This window comes from Rhinolophus ferrumequinum, chromosome 6 (assembly GCF_004115265.2).
Source record: "Rhinolophus ferrumequinum isolate MPI-CBG mRhiFer1 chromosome 6, mRhiFer1_v1.p, whole genome shotgun sequence".
NCBI lineage: Eukaryota > Metazoa > Chordata > Mammalia > Chiroptera > Rhinolophidae > Rhinolophus > Rhinolophus ferrumequinum.
In genome coordinates, this window is record NC_046289.1 from 92,513,414 (window position 1) to 92,537,068 (window position 23,655).

The window sequence follows — 23,655 nt, forward strand, 5'->3', positions numbered from 1 at the left end:
AGTAACAAAGTCGAGTTGTATAGTTCTGTTGAACCTAAAAATTATTTCTACCCCATAGAATATTCCAATAAAATATGTTTCAAAGTAGTGTATTGGGAGTTCCAGAGGTGAATTTTTCCCAATATCCACTAGCTACATATGTAGAGTCCATTAATTTCACATTACTATATTTTTAAAAATTCCTTTAATGTCATGTTGACCATAGCTATTAGTTTGAAAATGAATAATATTTAAAATAATTTGCCTTTGGTATGTGCAAGTAGTGTTTTAATGTTGTTTTTCTAATACTGTATAACAATTATAACAATTTACATTACGAGCTCCAAAGAGGAGTAAAGCATATCAACATGTATATAACTTCGATTTCCAATAAGGAAAAGAAGAAAAAGTCAACCCAAATGTAGATAATAATAACATTTACTAGTTTTATTGATGACAATTTAGTCTTGGCAATTAATTATAATTTGCTGCTTTCATCAATGGAATATATTTTGCAGATAATTTAAAAATGGAAACAATGACATAACATACTTTTTTTCCTCAGTTTTAATCTTTGTCATTTTTCTAAATTTCAGTCTTCATCAGTGAAGAAGACCACAATGACAAGGTACTCAGTTGAGTATATGCTGTTTTCATCAGTACTTTCTTGAATTATGCTATAACCATTAGTTTTTTAGTCACTTTTATATTGTTTTTTTTTTTTAATTTTAAGATACTGATGTTTTTCTTTACTCTCCATGTTACATGACTCTATTAATGAATAGTGTAAGATGACGAGGTTGAAGGAAAAATACAAAAGTGAAATAGTGAAAAATCAAAGAATGGAGATTCACTAAAATAGCTCCTGAAACTCTTGTCTCTATAACTGAATACAGCTGTTTGTAAGAACAGGGAACTACATCAAACAAGTTGATTTGTCATTAAAAAAATCAATTGAATCAACATTCATGATGGAAATGGTAAATCAGTTTAAACATGCACTTCAGAGCCAGAATTCTCAGGGTGGATATTGTCCATTGATATAATAAATCATTTAATCATTGCATATTTTTTTTCAAATATCAATTTAGTGCCTAGTACTGAACTGTCAATAGCAGAAAGTACAAAGGTAAATCAATCATAATTTCACCTTTAATGAGCTTTCATAAACTTGCAGTTTCTTGGTTAGAAAAAGAACATGGTGGGCTCAAATAAGCATACAACCAAATAAAAATCCAACATGTGCAGTTGGAGAGTGACTTAAAGATTAAATCAAATAAGACCCAAAAAAATTTACTACAGTGTTTAGCATAATGTGAGTGTTCCACAAATGATGGTTTTTATTGTTACTGGTGGTGGTGTTTTATTTTTAACTTGGGTTTAGAGGTAGATCATATTTCAGTGGGGAGGACCAGTACAAATATCCTGAAGGAGTTGGCATGTATTTTTTTCAGGTAAAAGATCAAGGGACAAATCAAACACAGACTGAAAAAAAAAAATCAAACACAGACTGAAAAAAATTAGGTGGAAGCATGAAAACTGAGTTGTTCACTCTGACTACAAAGGGAAATCCATATAGAATTGTAATAACTGAGAAGGCTTGAGGCAAACGTGTGGGACCAAAAGTCATAGGTTAAAGGATCTGGAATTAATGTAGGAAGCAATGAGAAATGTGGACCCCAGAAATTGAAGGCAGGACTCAACAAAGAGTAGGCAAGAGGAGGAGCATAGAAATTAAGACTTTAGAAGTGAAAACAAGAATGTAACATATGTTTCAGAGATGAGCTATCTGAGCAAGACACTGATAGAATTAGAGAGGGGGGAAAGTTAATGCTAAAATGCAGAATTACAGAAATCTAAGGAGCCAAGAGATGTAAGATGACCAAGGAGAAAAAGGTCAACCACTTGGGAAAATCTCCTAAACTACCACTAAGGTGGCACCAAAGCATTAAATGGTCCAGATTGCTTAATTGGTGGAGCTATAACATTGCTGGTAGGATGTTGGCAGAAATCCACTGAAAAAATTTTAATTTTATTACTTTAATTATATATATTTTTAAAGTGTCTTGTCAGTAAGGCATATAATGGAAATAGTCTGAAAATTGTCCTTTGGATCCATCTTTTTCAATGGCTATATTTACCAACTTGGTTAAAACATTTGCTTTCTCTGGTTTTCAATTCCTTAGTCAAAATACTACTACTACTTCTACTACTACTACTACTACTACTAATAATAATAATAATAATAATAAAAATGAATGGTGTGTATGTTCTTCACTGGATTGCTCTAAAGAATACTAGAAAGTCCTTTATAAAAAATACAGTCCAAATTACTTTATCAATAATATCTAAAATACATTTTCTCAAATAATGTAGAATCCATCATTATATAACATCCTTAAATCTGTTATATTTTCAAGGTTTGCATAGCACACTAGATGAGTTAATTTCTCTATCATTCAAAATACATTCTTTACATTTCACTTTGTATAGTGAACATAGATTTATCTTTTTATATAAAAGCTTTCTAAAAAATGAAATTAGAAATTAAATGCCCTGGAGAAGCTGTAATTATATGCATTTCAATGACTCACCCTGAATATCTTTTTAAATTTCCGTTGGGGAAAGAAAGAGTCTGAAACTCTCATTATTACTCTATTAATTTTGAGTTTGCAGTGATGCAGCTTGGATGGGCCTTTTGGGACTGTGAAAACATCTGACCAAACAAATTCAGATGAATATAGCTAACGTGAGTACTTTCTAAATGAAGCTTTATCGTAATATTTTTGTAAATACAAGCTTATAATTAAAAAGTTAAAGAAATGAAGGTAAGAATCTAAACTTCTGATATTTTTCTTAATATACCTAGGATATGAATTAGTATGAAATTATTGAAATGTGACATGACTCACAGGAAAATCCCTGTAAAACTCTTGCTTAAAATATTGCCCATATTTCTCATTCATAGTAGTTTTTATTATTTTCTTCCACATTCTATCTTTCCATCTTGCAAGGTACCTGCATTTAACGTATAACTGCCTTTCTTATTTAGGAAAAGTAGACGATATCACATATCTATTTGTGCATCTATTTCTCATGGTTTTCATTTGTGTACATCTAGTCTGATTCACTTTTATCAAGGTACTTTATCCTTGAAATTGACTTTTCAAGCTTATCAAAGAAAAACATTTTCCTGCCTTCATGCTCTCTTGCTGCCCATGGAGACGGATTTTATTTTAGATCCAGATAGGGAAACCTAGTTCCATTAAGGGACTACCCAAAGAGCCTAAAAGAATCACTAATCAATATTTTAAATCAAGCAGTAAAAGTATATAGCAAGAAGTAAAATACATTCTAATTCTATATTATGTCCAGTTATGAAAGAGATACAAACACAGAAAGAGAGTCCAGAGGGGAAGAGAGTAACATGACAGAGTCTCAGGATTTAACCAAACCTTAAAATGGGAGCTCAAACATTTATTAATATATACATATATGCAATCTTCAACATTCAGGGAAAAAAAGAAAAGACAAGAAAATATACATATGATTTCTTAGGAAAAATGGCTTTAAAATTCCACATAAAGCTGAAAATACAACTATTTTTTAAAAAAAGTTTTATTATTTTAATTTATTAGGGACAAGCCTTACCTTCCTGTTCTGGTATGTGGGAAATATTATACATAAATGGATTAACACTACCATCTTGTGTTCACTTAGATTTGAATATTGCTTCTAACGACCTTTAAAAACCATTCCACAAAATAGGACTTGCGTGATGTCAAGTACTAATTTCCAAAATGTCCTCATTGGCTTTGGTATTTTCCTTTTTTGTCACTCTGTTGAATTTCAGACTCAGTACTTGTGGTATCTACTATTCTCTGTACTTTCCCCAGGGCACTCTGCCTGCTTTATCTTTGATACGGGTTCCTGCAGGCACAGATACACATATATACACAAATATATGCAAACAAACACATACGGGTACACACAGAAACACATATTCACACACCACACAGAGAAGGAAACGTAAAAAATGTACTGTTTTGAAGGCCAGGTTGACTGTATTCTGTGTGAATCTCTTAATTTTTGCTGGGATAATCGGCTTTGCTTTCTGTTTGAAAGAAACACTTTTACTGGTGCTTTTGATTGTGGCAAAGCAGTCTAAATAGGAGAACATTACTATGAAAAGACCTAACTGACGATACATAATAAATAAGATATAGATGAGTTGTGCCTTTTATTAGTGGCTCAACACTAGGAAGTGAAGATCTCACCTAAAGGGTATTAAGAGAAGACCTACCAGCGATAGGTTCCTTACAGAGAAATGCGAATGTTGACTATCTGGGCACACTGACAATGCACTTTAAGGATTTCCTCTTATCTATCTCCTCTCCCTGTGTCTAGCAAACTTTAGTTGTCTGTTGTGTCTCTCTGCCTTAGATTAATACTGTTTTTGGGGAAATATTAATCATGAAAAGAGATGGTGTTTAATAAATGAATCTATGTAAGGGAACATTATAATATGCTAAGGGACGTATTACGGTGAAGTGGATATTGACAACACAGGAAGAATTCATAGAAGAATCGGGGTCCCCTAAAACTCAGAAATATTCGGGAGGCAGGCTAGGAAACTTCCCATAGTTAGTAGGGTTAATGCCATTTTATAAAAAAGTTTAAGTTGACAGTTTAAAGTTTTAAAAAGTTTAAAATAAAGTGAGAAGATTGGGGGAAATCTTTTTGCACATTCATACCTATATCTATTGATATTGGTGAATGCAAATGTAAAACTACATATATACCAAACACATATGGCTCTCAGGACAAAACATAATTAGCTCACTACCCCTTCATCTGTGCTTACATGATACTTATTATGTCAGTTATCTATTGTCTGCTTCCACATTATATTATAATCTTACCTGGAATGGACTACCTTATTTTCCTTATTTGAATTTCTTTCTAGCACAAAAATTGGTAGGCTATCAGTAATAATTTGAGTGAACTATTTAAAGCTTTCCCATTTGAATATCTATTGAAGTGAAAACAACAACAAAAAGAACAATAGTTTCATTACCTTGGAAAAGAATGAATAAGGCATTTAGCAATAAATTAAATACAACTAAGCCAAGAATCAAAACAATGCCAATGTTTTGAGTTTATAATATAAGAAAAAATAGTCATTATTGTGACCAAATTAGAAGAAATATGGAAGTATACAAAACAATCATGTTCAGGCACAAAAGATCCACTACCAAGTAAACGTTCTTTGGAATTTGACTATTTTTTGTTAGTTTGTTGTTTGTTGTTATATTTTATTGTTTTAACAATGTGTAAAGGGGTTTGGAACAATTAACATTTTACATGGAAAAATGAAGTCAAATTATTATTTGCCTGGTAAAAGCATCATATCTAAATTGAATTTATGTAGCATTATTATTGCTAAAACGGAAATAGTATGCATTTCTATAGCCATTACTTTTAGTATATTTATGTGAATACAAAAATTTTGTTTGAATTTAATGAACAGATCGATCCCAACTTTTCCAACCCTCTCACTCAACATTAAATCTGAAAATTCAAAGCTCTGACTTTTTGACATAAGTGTCAACAGAGAATGCATATGCAGATTAGCAAATCTATTTTTTTCCATTTATGGGAAACTCTCTTCTAATAGTAACACAAATAAATGCATCAGTATTAAGTAATTCTGGTTTATTTAGTCACTAATGTCAAAACCCAAAAATTATGGTCAAGCTACAATTTTGGACCAAGTGTACTTCACAGCATGAGATGGCCTGATGCTAATATTCAGGAGTATGAACAAAGGAAAAGATCTGGAATTTCTCATGTAGGATTCTGGAGAAAAATGAGTCGGATTGTTTAAAACTGACAAGTGACAAGGTATGTTACATTTTCAAACAAGGAGCAATGGACTCAAATTATAACCACCTAAAAGTATGTATGTATATGTACATGTGTGTATGTATGAAGAGAGAGAAAGGGAGAGACAGGGAAATAGGGAGGGAGGAAAAGAGAGAGCGAATTTCTGAAGGTAAGATTCTTCAAAAGCTACCCTAAGATAATAATCATGTCCTCCCCAGATTATTGGAGGGAACCTAACCTACCTATTGTAGGATCGTCACATGATTTAATAAATGTTACTTTGGGTGTTGCCCGAGGTCAAAATGGCCATTTCAATTCAAATATTTTTCAACTCCAGACAAATACTAATCTGTATGCTGAAGAAATTCATTTTTCTTACCCAGATGCACCGATATATTTAAAACAATATAATCAGAACTACTCTTTAAGATTGCTCTGAGGAAAAAAAGACTCAGGAACTTTTCAAAAAAGGCACTTGCTAAACGAACAAGAAATGTAATTTCGAAATTAGGTATTTTGATAAAATGGATTTTGAGAGAGAAGTACTAATTTCCAAGCTACCGTATCATCCCATTGCTTTGTAAAATTTACCTTCTTTACAGATAAGCTGCAAAGGTTATCTACATAAAAACAGACATAAGAACAAAAATAAAATAATTTAAGTTGTTTTACCAAGTAGCCTGATAGTTTTTTTTTCAAGAAGCAACCAGACAGCAGTATCCTTAATAAGAGAGCAAGCAGATTCAGTCTTTAAAAATTAGTAATTACCAGAGGGTAAGGAGGAGGGGGATGGTAGAAGAGGGTACAGGAAATCAAATATATGGTGATGGACGGAGAACTGACTCTGGGTGGTGAACACACAATGTGAGATATAGATCATGTATTACAGAATTGTACACTTGAAACCTATGTAGTTTTGTTGATCATTGTCACCCCAACAAATCTGAATTTAAAAAAAGAAGTAATTGCAAAATAACATATTTGTATGCATTATATTTGACCTAGTATATGAAATCAGTATTGTATCTAGTCATCATTGCTATTTTAACTGAAATGAATCATAAACTAAATAAAGGGAAAGCTTCAGGTAGAACTCACAAGGCTACACCTTTAAGAAACTTTCTAAATTTTAATTCATGAGGCAACAAATTGTTATTATTTACACTAACAATGTTTTTTGTCATTAAATTTCAAATGTATTGTACTTTCCTTAGATGCGCAATTATATGTGCTTCTTGTTTTCAAGTTATCTTCTCCTTCATTTTTTTTTTTTTTTTTTACTCTTGTCTTTCACTTAGAACAGACACTTGAGTTATTCTAACACTGGAATCTTGTTGCAATAAAATGTTTTCATCCATGCATCTTCTCTTTAATTCAAGTGTGCAATTTCTAGGAGATTCCTGAAATGGTTACTACACAGAAATGGTGTTTTCTGTGGTATGTGCATTAAATATAAATCAGATACTTTTATTGCTAACGATTTCAAACTTGAAGCTTTCTTAGAGATCATCTTATTCAATTCTTCATTTGCATGAGGAAATTGGTGGTAGAGACAGAGACAAGGCACACAATTAAAAAATGGCATTGCTAGAATTAGAACCCACTGTCAGAATTGGGATCTATCCTACAATTTATAGTCTCCAATTGCTCCCCTATTCCTGAGGGTACCCATATTCATATTTATGGTAAAAATTATGAGTGTAATGTTATATCTTCATTAACAAAATTGCAGCTAAAAAAATGCCAAATGCCATAAGTATGCAGATACATATTTCAATTAACGCATTAATTTATGCATTTACACCGATCTATATATTCACATATATGAATTTATAAATCAGTTAATTATATAGATTACAGAATTACATACATAATGTATATATTCTATATACACTATTATGTTATATATACATATATCTGTGCATGCATATAGACATTATATGTTATATATATAACACATATATAGTTTAGAAGTAGAAGATTGAAATTGCTAAGTCTAGAAAAAAGTTACAGATTAAAAGGATGAAAAGACAAGATATAGCTGGAGGTTTCAGAGGATATCATGAGAGAAATGGCGTTTGACTGTTGCTTTCAAGATGATAAAGAATGGATTCATAAAGGTGACTTTAAGCATATTCATGACAACAGAAATGAAATGCAAAAAGCACCAAATTCAAAGGTGCACGGGATAATGAACTCTTCACATTGACTGGAATATGGTAGATGATCTGAGTGAAAGGTGGAAGATCCTCCATGCTCATTTGGGAGTCTGAACTGTGAATCACAAGTAATGAGTAGCCGTAAAGAGGTTTCCGAATAGAGAGGGAGCACTCAATGGTTGCTGTCATGCATTTACTAGAGAGAATGGTTACCCAAGCCAATCAGAACAGAACATGTTCTGTGGAGCTAATCTTTGAGTGAGAGGGAAAAGAGAGTGATTTTTTTTTTTTTTTTTTAGTGCACTTGGAAATCATGAAAACCACTAATCTAAAACAAACACAGAGAAACTTGAAATGATAGTTGAGAAGACAGCAATGTTTAAGCTCCTGGAACCCCTTAACAGTTAGGCAAGAATTTTCTCTCACTTGCAACTGGAAGTGTGCCTGTTCATAAAGTAATGTCCATCAGACAGCATTGTTCTGAGGGGCAAAAGAAGTTCAGAAATGAGGGAAAACAGTAGGAATTTCTTGCAGGAGATAAAAGGGGCTTCCTTTGAAAATGACAGTGGAACTGGACCGGAGGAATGGTTTCTGTGAAGATTTTGAGAACTAAGAGCAAGAATAGAGTTTAAGAGTTTACTCAGTCATGTCTTTATTGGTATTTATTTTTCCTTTCTCCGAATTAGATTTTGGTCCTGTTCTCTTACTCTACACTTTCTTGCTTGCCAATTTTGTTACTTAAACTATCAGTGTTGTGCAGATCTTCACCACAAGTGTATCTGAGACATTCAGCTGGCTCCTGTGAAATTTCCACTTAGTTTCCTGATGATTTCTAAAATCTACTGTGACTAGGATTAGACTTGGAGTGATTCTTCTTAATTACATTTTTCTCCTCTTGATTCCCCTGTCCCACATAAAAAGATCTGTTTCCTCTCTGTTACCAAGACTAGAGCAACTATTGTATCTTCCTCAATTCCCAAAATGCATTTAAAATTAGAATATTGGATTCTGGAATTAGAGACCTGGTTTAAATTTCTGTTTCACTCATATGTGGGATATGAAACTGAAAGCACAATAGAACAAGACAAACAAACAAATAAAAACTGATAGACACAGATAATAGTTTAGTGGTTACCAGAGGGTAAGGGGGAAGGGGAGTGGTAGATGAGGGTAAAGGGGGTGAAATATATGGTGATGGAAAGAGAACTGACTTGGGGTGGTGAACACAGAATGCAATTTATAGATGATGTATTATAGAAATGTATACTTGAAACCTATATAATTTTACTACCCAATGTCAGCCCAATAAATTTAATAAAAATTAAAAAAAACAGAACAGTAAAAAAAAAGAAAAGGAAGACATGATTGAAAGATAAAAACAGAACTAGCAAATATGGCAACATAAACGACAAAGAAGAAAAATGCATTCAGAAGAATGATTACGCAACAAACATGCCTTCTACAGGGAGCCAACATTGAAATAGACAGATGGAAAGATTAGGTTAGATAGATAGATGATAGATAGATAGATAGATAGATAGATAGATAGATAGATAGATAGATAGATAGATAGGCATGTCATACATTTATACCTCTCTAAATAGCTGCATAATCTGTATTTGTATCTCGTGTATGTGTATGTGTGATTGACTGATTTATACATTTGTACCTTAGGTTTTGAGTCAGCACTTAAAGTGAAAACATCACTAGGTTACTTGTAACTTTTAAGTCAACAATAAAGAACTATATTTATCATTTTTTATTGTACACAACACAGTTAGCTTGTGTTTAAAAACATATATCCTCAAACACTAGAATGATCAGAAAAAATGTTGACACTGAAGGACATAAAGAAACTAAGAATAATTGAGGGAACATCAGATTACACCAGCTTTTTCATCTAACACATTTCAATGCAAATAATTAAAATGCTAAGAAACTATGTCTCATTTTTCTTAAATATTTTTCAATTTCTTGCTTAATTTTTAATATTTTCCTTCCTTGATTAATTTATGTATAATTAAAATCCTTTTAAATATTTTTTTTAAAGTGCTACTCAAGTTACATAATCTTTCTCAAGGAAAACATTTTATTTTATTCATTGAGAACAATATTAAAGAACAAAATGCACATTTCACTAATTTTCAAGAACAGTATTTGACTTCTTTCTCTTTGAAAATTGTTTGGAATTAAGGAGAAAATAATTTCCACATTTAAAATAAGTCTAATAAGTGTGAAATCAATGGAGAATTTCTTTCGGTTTCACAAAGCATGGTCAGTACAAGTCTTGAAGTTTCCTTTTGAAAACCTTTCATTTTGCCCACTAGAATCTTTGAGACTTCAAGGAACTACTCATTTGCCAGAAAAAAAAAAAGGACTTCATAACACAAATTCATAACACAAATCAAAATGATTTGATGGAACAGCATGAAATATAGCTACTCCTCCCAAAATCCAGATAAAAAGTGAAAAGACCTCCAAAGAAAGAATATAGGCACATAGGCACAGCAGTTCACAGAAGATAAGTCAAAGAGCAAGTTTAAAAAAAAAAAAAAAAAAAAAAAAAAAGGAAGGAATGTTGAAACATACCTGTTTAACACACACATACTGTAAATACTATGATCACATGAAGAAAATACTACAGCAAAAGAATTACTAAGAAAGGTTGACATGGCAGGAGAAGAGAGTAGATGAATGTGAAAAGGTAATAAAAAATGTTTTCCTTGCTGCATGAGAATTTGACCTTCTTTTAAAGTTCTAGCTTTGCTCCCCTGGTAACTTCACAAGGGAAGAATGTAAGCTATGATTTTAGGCAACGTTTCTGTATTAAATTGCTTCTGGACTGAGAGGAATGTTAATATCTGATAGGAAGCCATAACTGTGAGCTGACTGCAGTGACTCTTGGAACTTCAGGGATTCTGGAAGTTACACCTTTCAGGTTTGTTACAAGAGACAATGGCTGCTGTGGGGCAGAGGATTCTGTCCGAGTTCCCATCCTCAAATTATGTAGATCTCGTGTCCTTACATGTAAGCCATCTTGTAGGCCATGGTTATTAACTTGGGGTAATTTTGCCTATCAGGGGATATTTGCCAATGTCTGGAGACATTTTTTATTGTCATGACATGAGGAGGGGCATACCACTAGCATCTCAAGATTAAAGACCAGGGATGACTCTTAACACCTAAAATTAGCATGACAACGCCTCTCCTCGTCCTCCCCCCCACAGAGAACAATTAATCACATTTCAGGCAGAATAATCTTTTGATGAAAGTCTGTCCTATGTGTTTGGAATGTTTAGCAGCACCTCTGGCCTCTACACACTGGATGCCATCCTTCCTCCAATCATGACAATCAAAAATGTGTTCAAAATTTTCAAGTATCACCAGGAGTAGGGAGTGGGAGGCATGCTGGCAAGTTGGGGTTCCTGTCTTATATCTGTAAATGGATTTGATATCATATGCGCCTAGCGTATGATAGGAACCTCGCTATTGAATGTAGTTGAGCCTATGAAGACCCTCCAGTAAGTTATAGAGTTTACTCTGAGCTTAAAAAGTATTAACACACTATAACATAATAAAATGTAACATAACATAATATGTGCAAAAACAGAAATCTGTGCCTGGTATTCACTATTAAAATATGATAGTGGATCAAAAAATTGAAAGTCAGTAAAGATAAAATTGCTAACAATATGTAAGCTAAAATTCTGTATGAACAATGCTTGCAGGTGGATTCCACACTCTGGTAAAAGTTCATCTCCTGCTGGAAAGACAGGAAGTCAAGTCTTTCTTACATAATAGTGGCCTTTAATTTCTCAGTTCCTGATTGGTTTTATCATGCATGGACTAAAGTGCCTTTTTGACATTCAATTTCTTACATGGCTACCGAACATCTGAAGTGTTCATGCATTTTTTCCTAACCAGAGACCCACATCTTCTGCGTATTTTAGATTTTCCTCTGCACTAAGCATTTTATCAGTGGTACATTTCAAATAAATTGATAAAGTCACAGGCATGTGCATGGAATATGTTATTACAAACCTCTATGTGTGATTTATTTTAATGGTTTATTATTATTACCTTTTTATTTTTATGGGAGAAGAGCACAGTATTTAGGAAATGTTTAAATTCTATATTTGGAAAAAATACAGTTATTTTGGGATGAGAGATAAATCTCTTTTTAACTAAGAAAGATTAAAAAGGCACATCATTTTTATAGTTATATATATATTTATTTATACATGTGTTTATGTTCATTTTCCTTAGAGAATATTTTTCCATAAAGTGAGGAAGGGGGAAGAAGAGGAAAAGATCCTAGGAAAAGAAGCAGCATAAACTCTCTTCATTCAAAATACATTTAATTTAACCATATAGCTGAAGGTTTTCAAGGGGAAAATATCTTTTTTGGAAATGATATAATCATCCACTTGAATTTATTTCTGTACAACGGGTGGGCAGAAGTACTGAGATGATAACACCAATAAATACAAGACTTGGCTGGGCTGTCAATCTTTTTAATCTTTCTTTTAAAACTGGCTGGTCCCTATCCCATTTCTTGGCAAAGATACTGAAAATAAAACTTTTGATGAGTAAAATTTTGGTGAACATTAAATTATGGTTGTATCTACATTACGACAGCAACAAAGATGGAACCAGGAAAACAATTATGCATTTATTTTCTTTACATGATCTGTACACTTATCTGTGCTCAATTGCTCAATAATGATATTGTGTCTGTGCTCTACATTGAGAAGCTCTTTAGAAAGGGAGACTATTTTCTTTTGACAATTTTCTTAGATGGTTATCTACCCTGTTCTCTCTCTGGAAGAGTGAGAGAACAGGGAGCAAGGAGATTGCCTGGATGACAGGAATGGTTCAGCTGAAGTAAATTCATCTTAAGGATTTTCTGCAAAACAGAATATCTACTTGGGAAGTTCAATTTTCAAATATTCAGAAGCAGTATAGAAATAAAATGTTTAAACAAATCTCTTTTCAAGCAATTCCATTATAATTCCTCTTTAAATCCACTGGGAAGTGAGGGAGACATATTGACTTGAAATAAAAATTCCAGAGTTTATTTTATATGGTTTAAATTATACACCACCTTATAAGAATATTGTTTCTTTCTTTTTTTAAGAAAAGATCTTAACTATCTGGGGGAAGGGAAAGGTCAGATGGGAGAAAAGAGTATAATTATTAATGTTTTCAAAATATGAACATTGCCTCAAGGTTCAGTTGATTAATGTTTCTAATAATTGCTGCAAACAACAAAAGAATGAATAGGGACATTTAATTTAAATAAAGAAACACTGTAATAAATGCTGAGTTGTATTTAATAATCATGAATGTTAAAATATGAAATATGAATGCTTAAATATTATTTTCTTAGTAAACATAAAAAAGCTTTCCCCAACTGACATTCTAGTCAAATATATTACTGGGAACAGTAAGAAAATGAAATTAAGAATTTCTTACCAAGTAAATTCTTAGCTTTAAGCTCCTCTCCACTACAGAGACCCTGAAAATAGATCAGTTAATCAAGAGTAACAATTTGACAAGTTTTGTAGTGCTAGAAATGTAAGCGTAGCTTTGGCTCATAAAGAGTTTAAATTATAGTTGGAATGATCAACAATCTTTAGGAAAAAAATAGTAAAATAGAGTATAGGAGGAATGATTTGCAAGTACGAACATAGATTCTGTACTTGAAAATATACCAGAACTTATATATGAAAATGATAATCATAATAATTTCTATTTGGTGCTATATGGTAAGCAATGTTCTAGTAACTTTGCAAATTTATTTTAAATAAATACTAATTGAAAACTGGGAACCATTTTTCTTTTGGAAAAAAGAAAACTAAAGCTCAGAGAAATCAAGATGTCTGCCAAGGGCCATAGTTAAATTAAACAAGGAGGCCCTTACAGAGAAGTGGCTCTAATGCCATGGCAGCTACCTAAGCAAACCAAAATCTAGACCTGTAAATGCCCCAAGGCTATGAAGTTGAAACCTCAAGACAACCAATCAAAAATAGCCAACGAGGCTTTGTGTTATAGCTTTATTTTATAGCCTTAGACTTTAAGCTAATTTCCTTATTTTGCTTCTACTTTTTTTAATAAAAGACTCTCCCTGAGCTTCTGTGGGTGGAGTGCTACTAACCCCTTCTGGTTTGGCACTGCTTGATTAGAAAGAACTTTTGCTCAAACTCTTAAAAATTTTAATATGCCTCAGTTTATCTTTTCACAATAGTAATAAGTGATAAAAGCTACGATTATCTGGGTGAAAGAATATTCTTCACATGAATGCTCTCTGATGTTCTCATCCGTATAGAGGCAGTGATTGTATACTCTTATTGCTGTCATTACCTAGAATATGTTGAAAATGACCTCGAATTTACCACCTATGCTTCTAATATAGTCTTTTGAATAACCTCAAAGGTAAGTTTTCTACTTTTGAGGGTGAATTTATGTGATGGGAGCAAACCAAAATCTGTTAAAATAAGTCATTTTGGTGAAATAAGTGAATCCAATTAGATAATAGTTTGGTGGGGAAACTATACAAGCATTAGAAGTATTTATTTGTTTTGCTTAAACGAACTCCATAGGCAATATTACAAGAGAGTTTTGAGGAAGGTGATGGTGAAATAATCACCAATAATTTTGAAAGAAGTATATCATCTAACATGCACATTCACAACAAAGTTTTACTTTGAAGTTCTAAAATGTCTTGTGCAGACTAAACATGTGTCCATAGGACTATAAAAAATGACCATGCTCAGTCACCAAGAGGATTCTGCAAGGGGTGGGATTTAGCCAGGGCTTAGAAGGTGAAAAGCAGTTGAAGAATTATCGGGAACAAGAGAACGGAGGAATAGGCATGGAAGCCTGGCTAAACAGGCAACACCAAATTACTATGATTATGAGGCTGAGAAGGGATGGGCTGAATTGCTATGGAGAATAGGAAATACATCTGTATTTTCTGGCTACAGACCTAGACGCCAGTTTATTGTTCTACTAAGAAGTTAAAATTCTTGTCACTTATAAATTCATTTATAAATTCCTTTGGATAGTCTTTAACGTCTCTTTAACGTCTTTCTGTGTGTGTATGTCAAACTGCTCACTTGTTTTCTCTATAGTTACCTTGTCTCTTATATGATCTTTAAATTAATCGCTAGTCACACTGATATTTTCAGAGCAATTTTGCTTTTTAAAAAGTTCAAAAAGTAGTTATATTTGTTCAATACAATCATTCTATATATCTCAATACTACAGAAAAGTACTCAGTAATTTGTCTAACAGTAATAAGTATATATATGTTATAGTACATTCCAGTGTTTTTAATGTTTTTTCTTTTCTTTTCTGTATAAGGTCCATGAGTCTGCTTCGGTTGAATATTCATTTTTATTGAAAGTAACTAACATGCACTCATCATTAGATTTCTTGAGAAAAAGAGTAAGCAATAAAGCCCTGATCTGCAACTCCCTCTTTATCTGATTTGATCTTGCTTTGGAAACAGGTGAAGAACATGGGTTTCTCAGTAGCCCTGATTATTTTCCTTCATAATGTTTCTTCATTTAGAAAATATAAATTGTTAGTGGTGCATGAAATCTTATTTGGAGATGGCTGAAAGACTGTTACTTAACACAATTTCACACTGTTGTCAGTGTATGGTTTTTAGTGTATGTTTTATACCTCATGGAAATATCTTTAATTGTAGGTTCAGCAACTGTTCATATATAAAATGAAGCTTTAATGATAAAAGTGACATTCAATAAAGTATATATCGTCTCCAAATGATTTTCAAAGAAATGTATTTCAAATTAATTCACTTTACTAAAATAATTTACCAATCCTTTAAAGGAGAGCTTTTATTAAAAAAATGATATAGTTTATAAAATTAAGATTATAGTATATACTATTATAAGTATATGTATATAATACAAATATAAATATAAGAAAAAAACAATAATTTCTTTTAGGAGGACAATAGGCGTATCTTAGTTTCTTCATTTAATATACATATGTGACTACATTCATCCAATATCATTTTTATTTAATCTATATTCAAATGGTCAGTACTCTAATGAATAAATTTTAAAAAATCACTTTTACTATTGTCACCGTTTAGAAAATTGTTCTAGTTTTATTTCATAAGCTCTGTACATATTATGACTTTTACATGATATTGAAGGGGAGCAGAATATGCCAACCCAAAATGTGCCACTTAGGCATGTGGATTATTTTGACCTGAAGGTAATCAAGATCCCACTGTCTCCAGAAAAACTTTTACTTCCCCTTACCTACCTAAAATATTGAGGTAGGGGACCTGGCTCAGAAGGAGAAATACTACAAGAGATCACTTTTTTCTGAATGACCTATCTGTATGGCAGGGCAAACATCCAATTACCAAACATCTGCTATTATTGTCCTTATGAATTAGGTACCACCCTCCCCTTTGAAGCTCCAGACCCCTACGCCATTCCTTAGCTCAGGATGCCCTATTTGCTAATTGGTCTCATATTTTTATGGAGCTCCTATATGTACGAAATAAAATTTTGTTTCTCTCATGTTAACATGTCTTATGTCAATTTAATTATTAGACCAGCCAAAGAACCTATAAGGGTAGAAGGAGGGTTTTCCCTCCCCAACATATGAATCAATTAATTCTGTATACACACACACACACACACACACACGTACACATATACACACACATGTGTGTGTATATATATATATATACACATACACATATATGTATACACACACACACACACACACACACACACACACACAGAGGGTGCCAATAACTTGTATACACATTTTAAGAAAGGAAAAAACTGCATTAAAATTACGTTGATGGTAACCACTTTGAGCACCTCTTGTAATTGCAGAAGTCAAACTTGTAGTCTTTTTTTGTTATCGGTATATACTGAGTATTACAATTTAATATAGATTTTCCCTTTCTTAAAATGTGCATACATTTTTTGGCACCCTCTGTATATATATATTCAGTGATTCATTCTAATGCTGCTTCAAATAAATATGAGCCGGAAGTAAACAACAAATATTGTTCTATAGTTCCAAACACATGTGAATGAAATTAAGTAATGTCTGAACAGCTGAAGGTCTGTTATTAAAACTGCAGTGTATTTTTCAGTTTCATCTAGCATTTACCAAAAAATTAGATTAATTTTAAACTATCATTTTCCAAAATATTATATGTACAACTTCATATTCTGGTCCATCTCATGTGTGGTAATTGATAATTACAGAAGTTAAAAATATTATAAATCTTCTGCTTTCCAGGAAGGAGCAATATGCACAAGAATTTAATAATTTAAATGATTTCATTTTGGTGATTAAGCTACTCTGAAAAAGATACAGAATGGTGTCAAATACCTCTAGGCTTCTTTCACTTGCTAAATTGCTCTCCACACATTTTAAGAAGAGGTAAATTTATTGGAGTTAAAAAAAATAATAATTTTAAAGTTTTAGGAAGATGTTTGTTTTATACTTTTAACACAATATCAGTTAAGGACAAATTCCATTAGATTTTTGAATATCAAACTAAATGGACTATTCCATTATTTATATAATATGGAAATATGCACACTACATATATTTAGAATCTTGCAATCTACACTCATCAAAGCCCTACATACAATTACTTCTGTGCACTTTTAATCCTCTTGATTGGTTATTATTTAAAAGGACACAAGTAAAACTAAACAAGGAGGAAAAGGTGGCTTCGAGATACTGAATTTTTGTTTCTTATTTATTATGACCATCTCTCTCTTCCTTTATTATTTATATTTCAAAACAGATAAAATTATATATAAATATAAATGTGTATATGTGCACCCCATGTGTGTAAAAGACTGTCCTAGAATTTGTTGATATAATAAACATTTTAAGAAAGGCGATCTTAATAAACTAAGTATAGAGTTCAAGTCCTGAAAAAGTTATTCTATAAGAATGAAAATAATTTGACAACTTTTCCTTTCATACACTCAGACACTTTCAGCCATCAGACTATAGGTAGTAAATCCTCAGATACTCCTAAAACCTAAATAATAAAAACCAGTCATGCAAGAAGCAAGAGGCATGATACATATATATATATACACACACACACACACACATATTCATATATGTATATATGTTATATATACATGTATGTATATATAATATACATCATATAATAAATATATATATTCTTATTCTATTTGTTATCATAACTTACATTTACTCAATAGATTTACTGAATAGCTATAATGTAAAATGTATTATGCTGGGAATACAAAATATATAAAACATAGTGTGTTAAGCTGCAATGATATGATGTAATTAATTGTAACTAAGTGCTGAGGATAATATAAAAATATGTGTGTGTATGTATGTATGTATGTATGTATGTATGTATGTATATGTGAGTGCATGTGTATGAAATAACTTATGTTATATTCCATATGAGTACTTCTTACATGTAGCATGGCTAATCAAGTTAAGAACAAATACTGATTAAAGATACATGTACACCTATGTTCATTGCAGCATTATTCATAGTGGTCAAGACATGGAAACAACCAAAGTGTCCTCCAATAGATGATTGGATAAAGAAGATGTGGTATATATACACCATGTAATGTTATTCTGCCATAAGAAAAGATGAAATAGTACCATTTGTGACAACATAGATGGACCCTGAGATTATTATTTTCATATTTTAGAGAAATCACTATAAAAATTAGAATGTTTATCATTTAAAATATTATTAGAATCCCTATATTATTCATGCAGGAATAACTCTTAAGTAGGCATGCCAGCTGAAGTACTAGTGGGGATGATGTGCCTGGAAAATGAACATTCGATTCACTCAGAAATATTCCGGAATTGTTACCAGTTATTTGCACCTGGCAAATGCTCACACACAGCCAGATTCTCCAGAAGAGTTGGGAATACATGAAAAGGAGCTTCTTGAAAACATGATGGCATCCTCACCTGGGACTCTCTCAAGAGTGCTGACATCGAGCTGCCTTTCTGGGGCGGCAAGGGATGCTCGCCTCTGAGAGGAAGTGCTGTTAGACTACACCCCTGCTCTGCAAAGTCACTTTGGGATATAAATCTTTTTACCTACCTTAAATGAACTAGGCTGTGCCTATGTCTGTTGGCATTTTTCAGTCAATACATCCCTGTGACACTATAGACAAATATGCTGGTATTTATCTTCATCCACTATTATAGTATTGAATTTTAAAATCTTGTGTTGAACTTACCATCTTCTATGGGGTTTACTAAGGAAAAAAAAATTAGCTCACCAATATAATTCAGGGCATTAGTATAATCTATGGAGATTAGAGATTCTGGTTCTTAAAACTTTAATTCAAAATTCCCTAGAGTCACTGGGTTCCACAGCTTTTATTTGTATCAGAGCTTCCCCAGAGGGGTCTGAGCAGAGTGAAAACTAATTGCCCTAATAGCTTTAGGAACGCTGCAGCTTTGTGTGTAACTGTGAAGATAGCACAGAATCCTGTGATTACTAAGGAGAACAAAGTTTTCCAAATTGTATCAACTTCCCCTATGGTCACTTGAGGGTATGACTTATTCTTTGGAGAATTGAGGAGAGGTTTCTCTTTTATATTCTTTTTTTCCTTTCTGAAACCCATTTTCACAGGAACCTCCTACCCCTGAGCTTATTGTCGTGAATAGAAGGGCCAGGGAGGGAAAATGCAATACTGAACTGCTGAATGGAACCTGACATCTAAAAGCTGCATTATTTGGAGTAAAAACTAGTAATCAGTTGGAAGTCAGCCAACGGACTTGACAAATATCAGTTTGCATATTTATAGGAGTGTCTGTAGAATAGGGACATGGAGCCCTTAAGCAGTACTCACCTTGCTCATACATCAAGCATATATTGTTACATGTTCCCCTAAAAAATCCTTCCATAGTTCAATTATTCTTTAAAATTTAAAGTGAGTTAATTCAATCTGCAAACATCCTTAAGTCTAATATAAACATGGATGTTGTTGAACTAAATTCTATTTTTTGTGTTGTCAGTTCCGGAAGAACCACAGAAAGAAAACAACGGTATTGTTTATTGAAGTGTATAGTTTCATCTAATTAATTATTTTCTTGAAGACTTTGCCACCATGTATTTAACCAATAGCACATCAGTTAAAATTTACAGCAGCACTACTGGAGTTTGAACTGACTGTTGAGTTTTCTTCTTCTCTTTCAGCAATATCCATACCACCTACATGCAAATTATCAGGTCGTCCTCTAATAATCCAACATTAGTGACATGGTTAAACTTCTTAAATTTATGAATTTAAGTACTTTTAATACTGAAAGCAAATACAAGGCAGATGATGTCTACAATATTTTTGTTAGAATAGTAACAGTGATTTCAATAAAAAATAGCTAAAAATCTATCATATTCAAATCTTACAGTGAAACAATTACCTGTTCAGAAAGTCAAGCAAAATTCAGCACATCATATCTGCCTGAATTATATCAATATTACTGGATAATTAGGCAGTCTGCTCTTACAACTCCAGATATGCAAACGTAGCATTTCAATGATTAGGTCTCCACAATTTAAACGAAAGAATGCCTTGAAATAAGTGGATAATTTGGGCAAAGGGCACACAATTGCCTAAAGTAGAAACATGAACTGTGAACACAAGAGTATTAGAATTTGAATTAGCAATTACTTCCAGTCTCAACTTTGCTTCATTGTGCATGGCCAGTTTTTAACCATTAAATTTGTTGATTTTTTGGCATTAACCATCCACGTAACACCATTATAATCACCACACACATACACACACAATTCCTCTCTATTAGCATGTATTAGTGTATTAGTTCAAGTAATAGACAGATTTAGGGGCAATTATAGTTTAAACTGGGCAGCCATGGTATACAAATATTTTATCCTAATCCAATTCCAAAAATCATCTCATTTTACTAGCAAAATCGTTGTATACTCTCTTCCTTTGTCCTTCGATAGAAACACATAGAAAAAAAATTCACTTACACTGCACGATGAGCTGCACCAGGGCTTCTCTTGGTTTCACATTAAATCCATTGTACTGGCTGGTCTGACATCTGTACATCCCGGACATTTCCCTTGACACATTCACAATCCTCAGTGTTCCATCGTAGCTCTCCATTTGCATTGACCCATCAGGCATTGCAACTTCCTTATCCGCTCTTGACCAAAGGATGATGGGTTTAGGTTTTCCAGTTACTTGACACTGCAGTTCTATTGTGTCTCCTTCTCTGGTGACCAAAGGTGATTTTTCCTGTGGAACAGTCAGATTGGGTGGAACTTGAAATGGGAAAAAGAAAATTTTTCAAGGTTAGTATAAACTGGAAATGCATATTTAAACACAGAAAATTATTAAGGACACAATTTCTGCTTCTTCAAGATGTGTGACAATTCAGATGACAAAAATTTATAGAGACCTTGGGAATAAGTGGCAAATACCCTCACTTGAAATAATTCTGCACTGTTTTTATAGAACCTTCTTGAATGAGGTCTTGAAACTTTCTCGCAAAATAAATAAAGCATTGCAATAGACTGTGAATGGTCAACATAAGAACAATCTTCTCCAATAACTTGTCATTATCAGCCATTAACTAGGTCTTTCATATCTGCATTTCACAGAAGAGCTATCCTGCTTGCTGAGGGTTGGATTCAGCTTTTCAGTGTTCTGCTCCCTATGCTGGTATCTCTTACCCAAGGATGCTATAAGAAAGAGTAAGAAACAATGTAGACTTAGCAGGCACAGTAAACACAAGCAGTAAGAAAGGGGAGAGGAAGAACCTTTGTTATAGAAGTAGAAGTTTTGACTCTGGTTTAGAAACTGTTGTCAAATTATTAAGGTTTAGGTTTTTTTTCCTCCCTAGTGAAAATGAGATGGAACAACTGACTACAATGGCACACTCTGACAATCCACTGTATTCTCGTCTTTTGAATTTTTAATATTTTTTGACATTTGAATTCCATATAATTTCACTTTAAGACATTTTGAGAGCACTGTAGTTTTTCATGATGTTCCCACTATTTCTGTAAAATTAATTTTAAGTGAATTTTCAAAAATATATTTCAATAATATACGAATTGTAATTTTCTCAAGTTAAGCTAATTTCTGATTTTACTGAAGATATTTATGAGAAAATTAGGTTGATGTTACTGGCACTTACTTTACTGTGCTGAAATATATATATGCTCATATATACATGTCTATACACACAGACATGTATATATATATATGTTATGATTTAGGGAAAACATGAACACAAGTCAAATACTAGCCAATGAGTTTTCTTCCAAATAATATCACCTGTTCCATTGGAAGAGTTTTATTTCTTATACTATGTATATGAATTCAAACCTATTTATGCAATAGAACATCTATCAAAAAGCATGGGCTAAATTAGAATGCCAGAATAAGAATAAACAGAAATATATGAATAATTCCATTCTTCTGATAAATGTAATATGTTCCCTTTGGAGACTACTGCATATGGATGAAAAGGTAAAGGTTTTGTTCTCCCTTCTAGCATTACTGTGCTTCAGTGCCCAGGAGCAAAAACAAACATAATCACTGTTTAAATTATTTTTCAACTAATATTAAAATGTTTCTCTTATTACACATAGAGAAAAATAAATTCAAGTCCAAAGTGATATGAGAATTATCTTGCTATTTAAGTATTTTCATGTATACTTTTTCATTTAATCCCTTCATTTACTTCTTATTTTAAGAAAGTAATTAAATAATGCATAGCATCTTAGAAATTAGAAAACATGAAATATTAAAACATTAACCACTGCCTTCTTGAAGTAGATATATACATTTTAGGAATTCCCATTGACAAAAATATATGATTAAAAATGGCTACATTTAAAAAACCTACATTATTAAATAATTTGATTAAATAATTGATTCTTGTAAATATAACCAATTGAATGATTTAGTTAAATAATATATTCTTTCAGAAGTGAATCATCAGGGGTTGATGTAATTCTAAGCAGCATCTTCTAACTATAGGATCAAAAAGGAGCTGCAATATTTACTCACCCTGCATGAGAAACGACACAGAATCACAGCAATAACCTCAGCATTTAATATTAATTATGCCCCTACTATACGCCAGGCATAGATAGGGATTTTACATTTTCACTTAACCCCTTGATAATCCTTAGGATCAAATATTTAATTGTTAAATTAGAATTTAACAATGGAAACACTGAGAATAAGAAAGGACAAATTCTTTGATCTAAACAAAATTCAAAATTCACATTGAACTCAGTTTATAGCAGGTGAACACTGTAGAGACATGACCCGTGAGGCAGGTTCCAGTAAACTATCGTGTTGGGAATGAATAATTGGAGTTAGCACTAGACTCCTGCTCACAGCCAATCTGCTCCTGTGGACAGATTGGACCAACTTTCCCTGCCTTTCTCTTGATCACTGTTCCAGGGACAATAAAAAAGAGTCAAGATAGATATGTGAGGGGGTGATTGACGCATATTTTACAAATTACCTTATTTATCTATCATATCTTATATATCTATATCTATCTTAAATATCTATATCTATCTACATTAGAATATTTCCCATAT

General features: G+C 32.5%; 1 protein-coding gene across 1 annotated transcript in view; it reads right to left on the reverse strand.

The window, feature by feature from the left end:
• MDGA2 (MAM domain containing glycosylphosphatidylinositol anchor 2) overlaps nucleotides 1-23,655 on the reverse strand; it is an 806,109-nt gene that overhangs the window by 163,562 nt on the left and 618,892 nt on the right. The window contains exon 8 of the mRNA XM_033109651.1: nucleotides 21,061-21,354. Coding sequence (XP_032965542.1) covers nucleotides 21,061-21,354 — 294 coding nt within the window. The remainder of the gene's footprint in view (nucleotides 1-21,060; nucleotides 21,355-23,655) is intronic.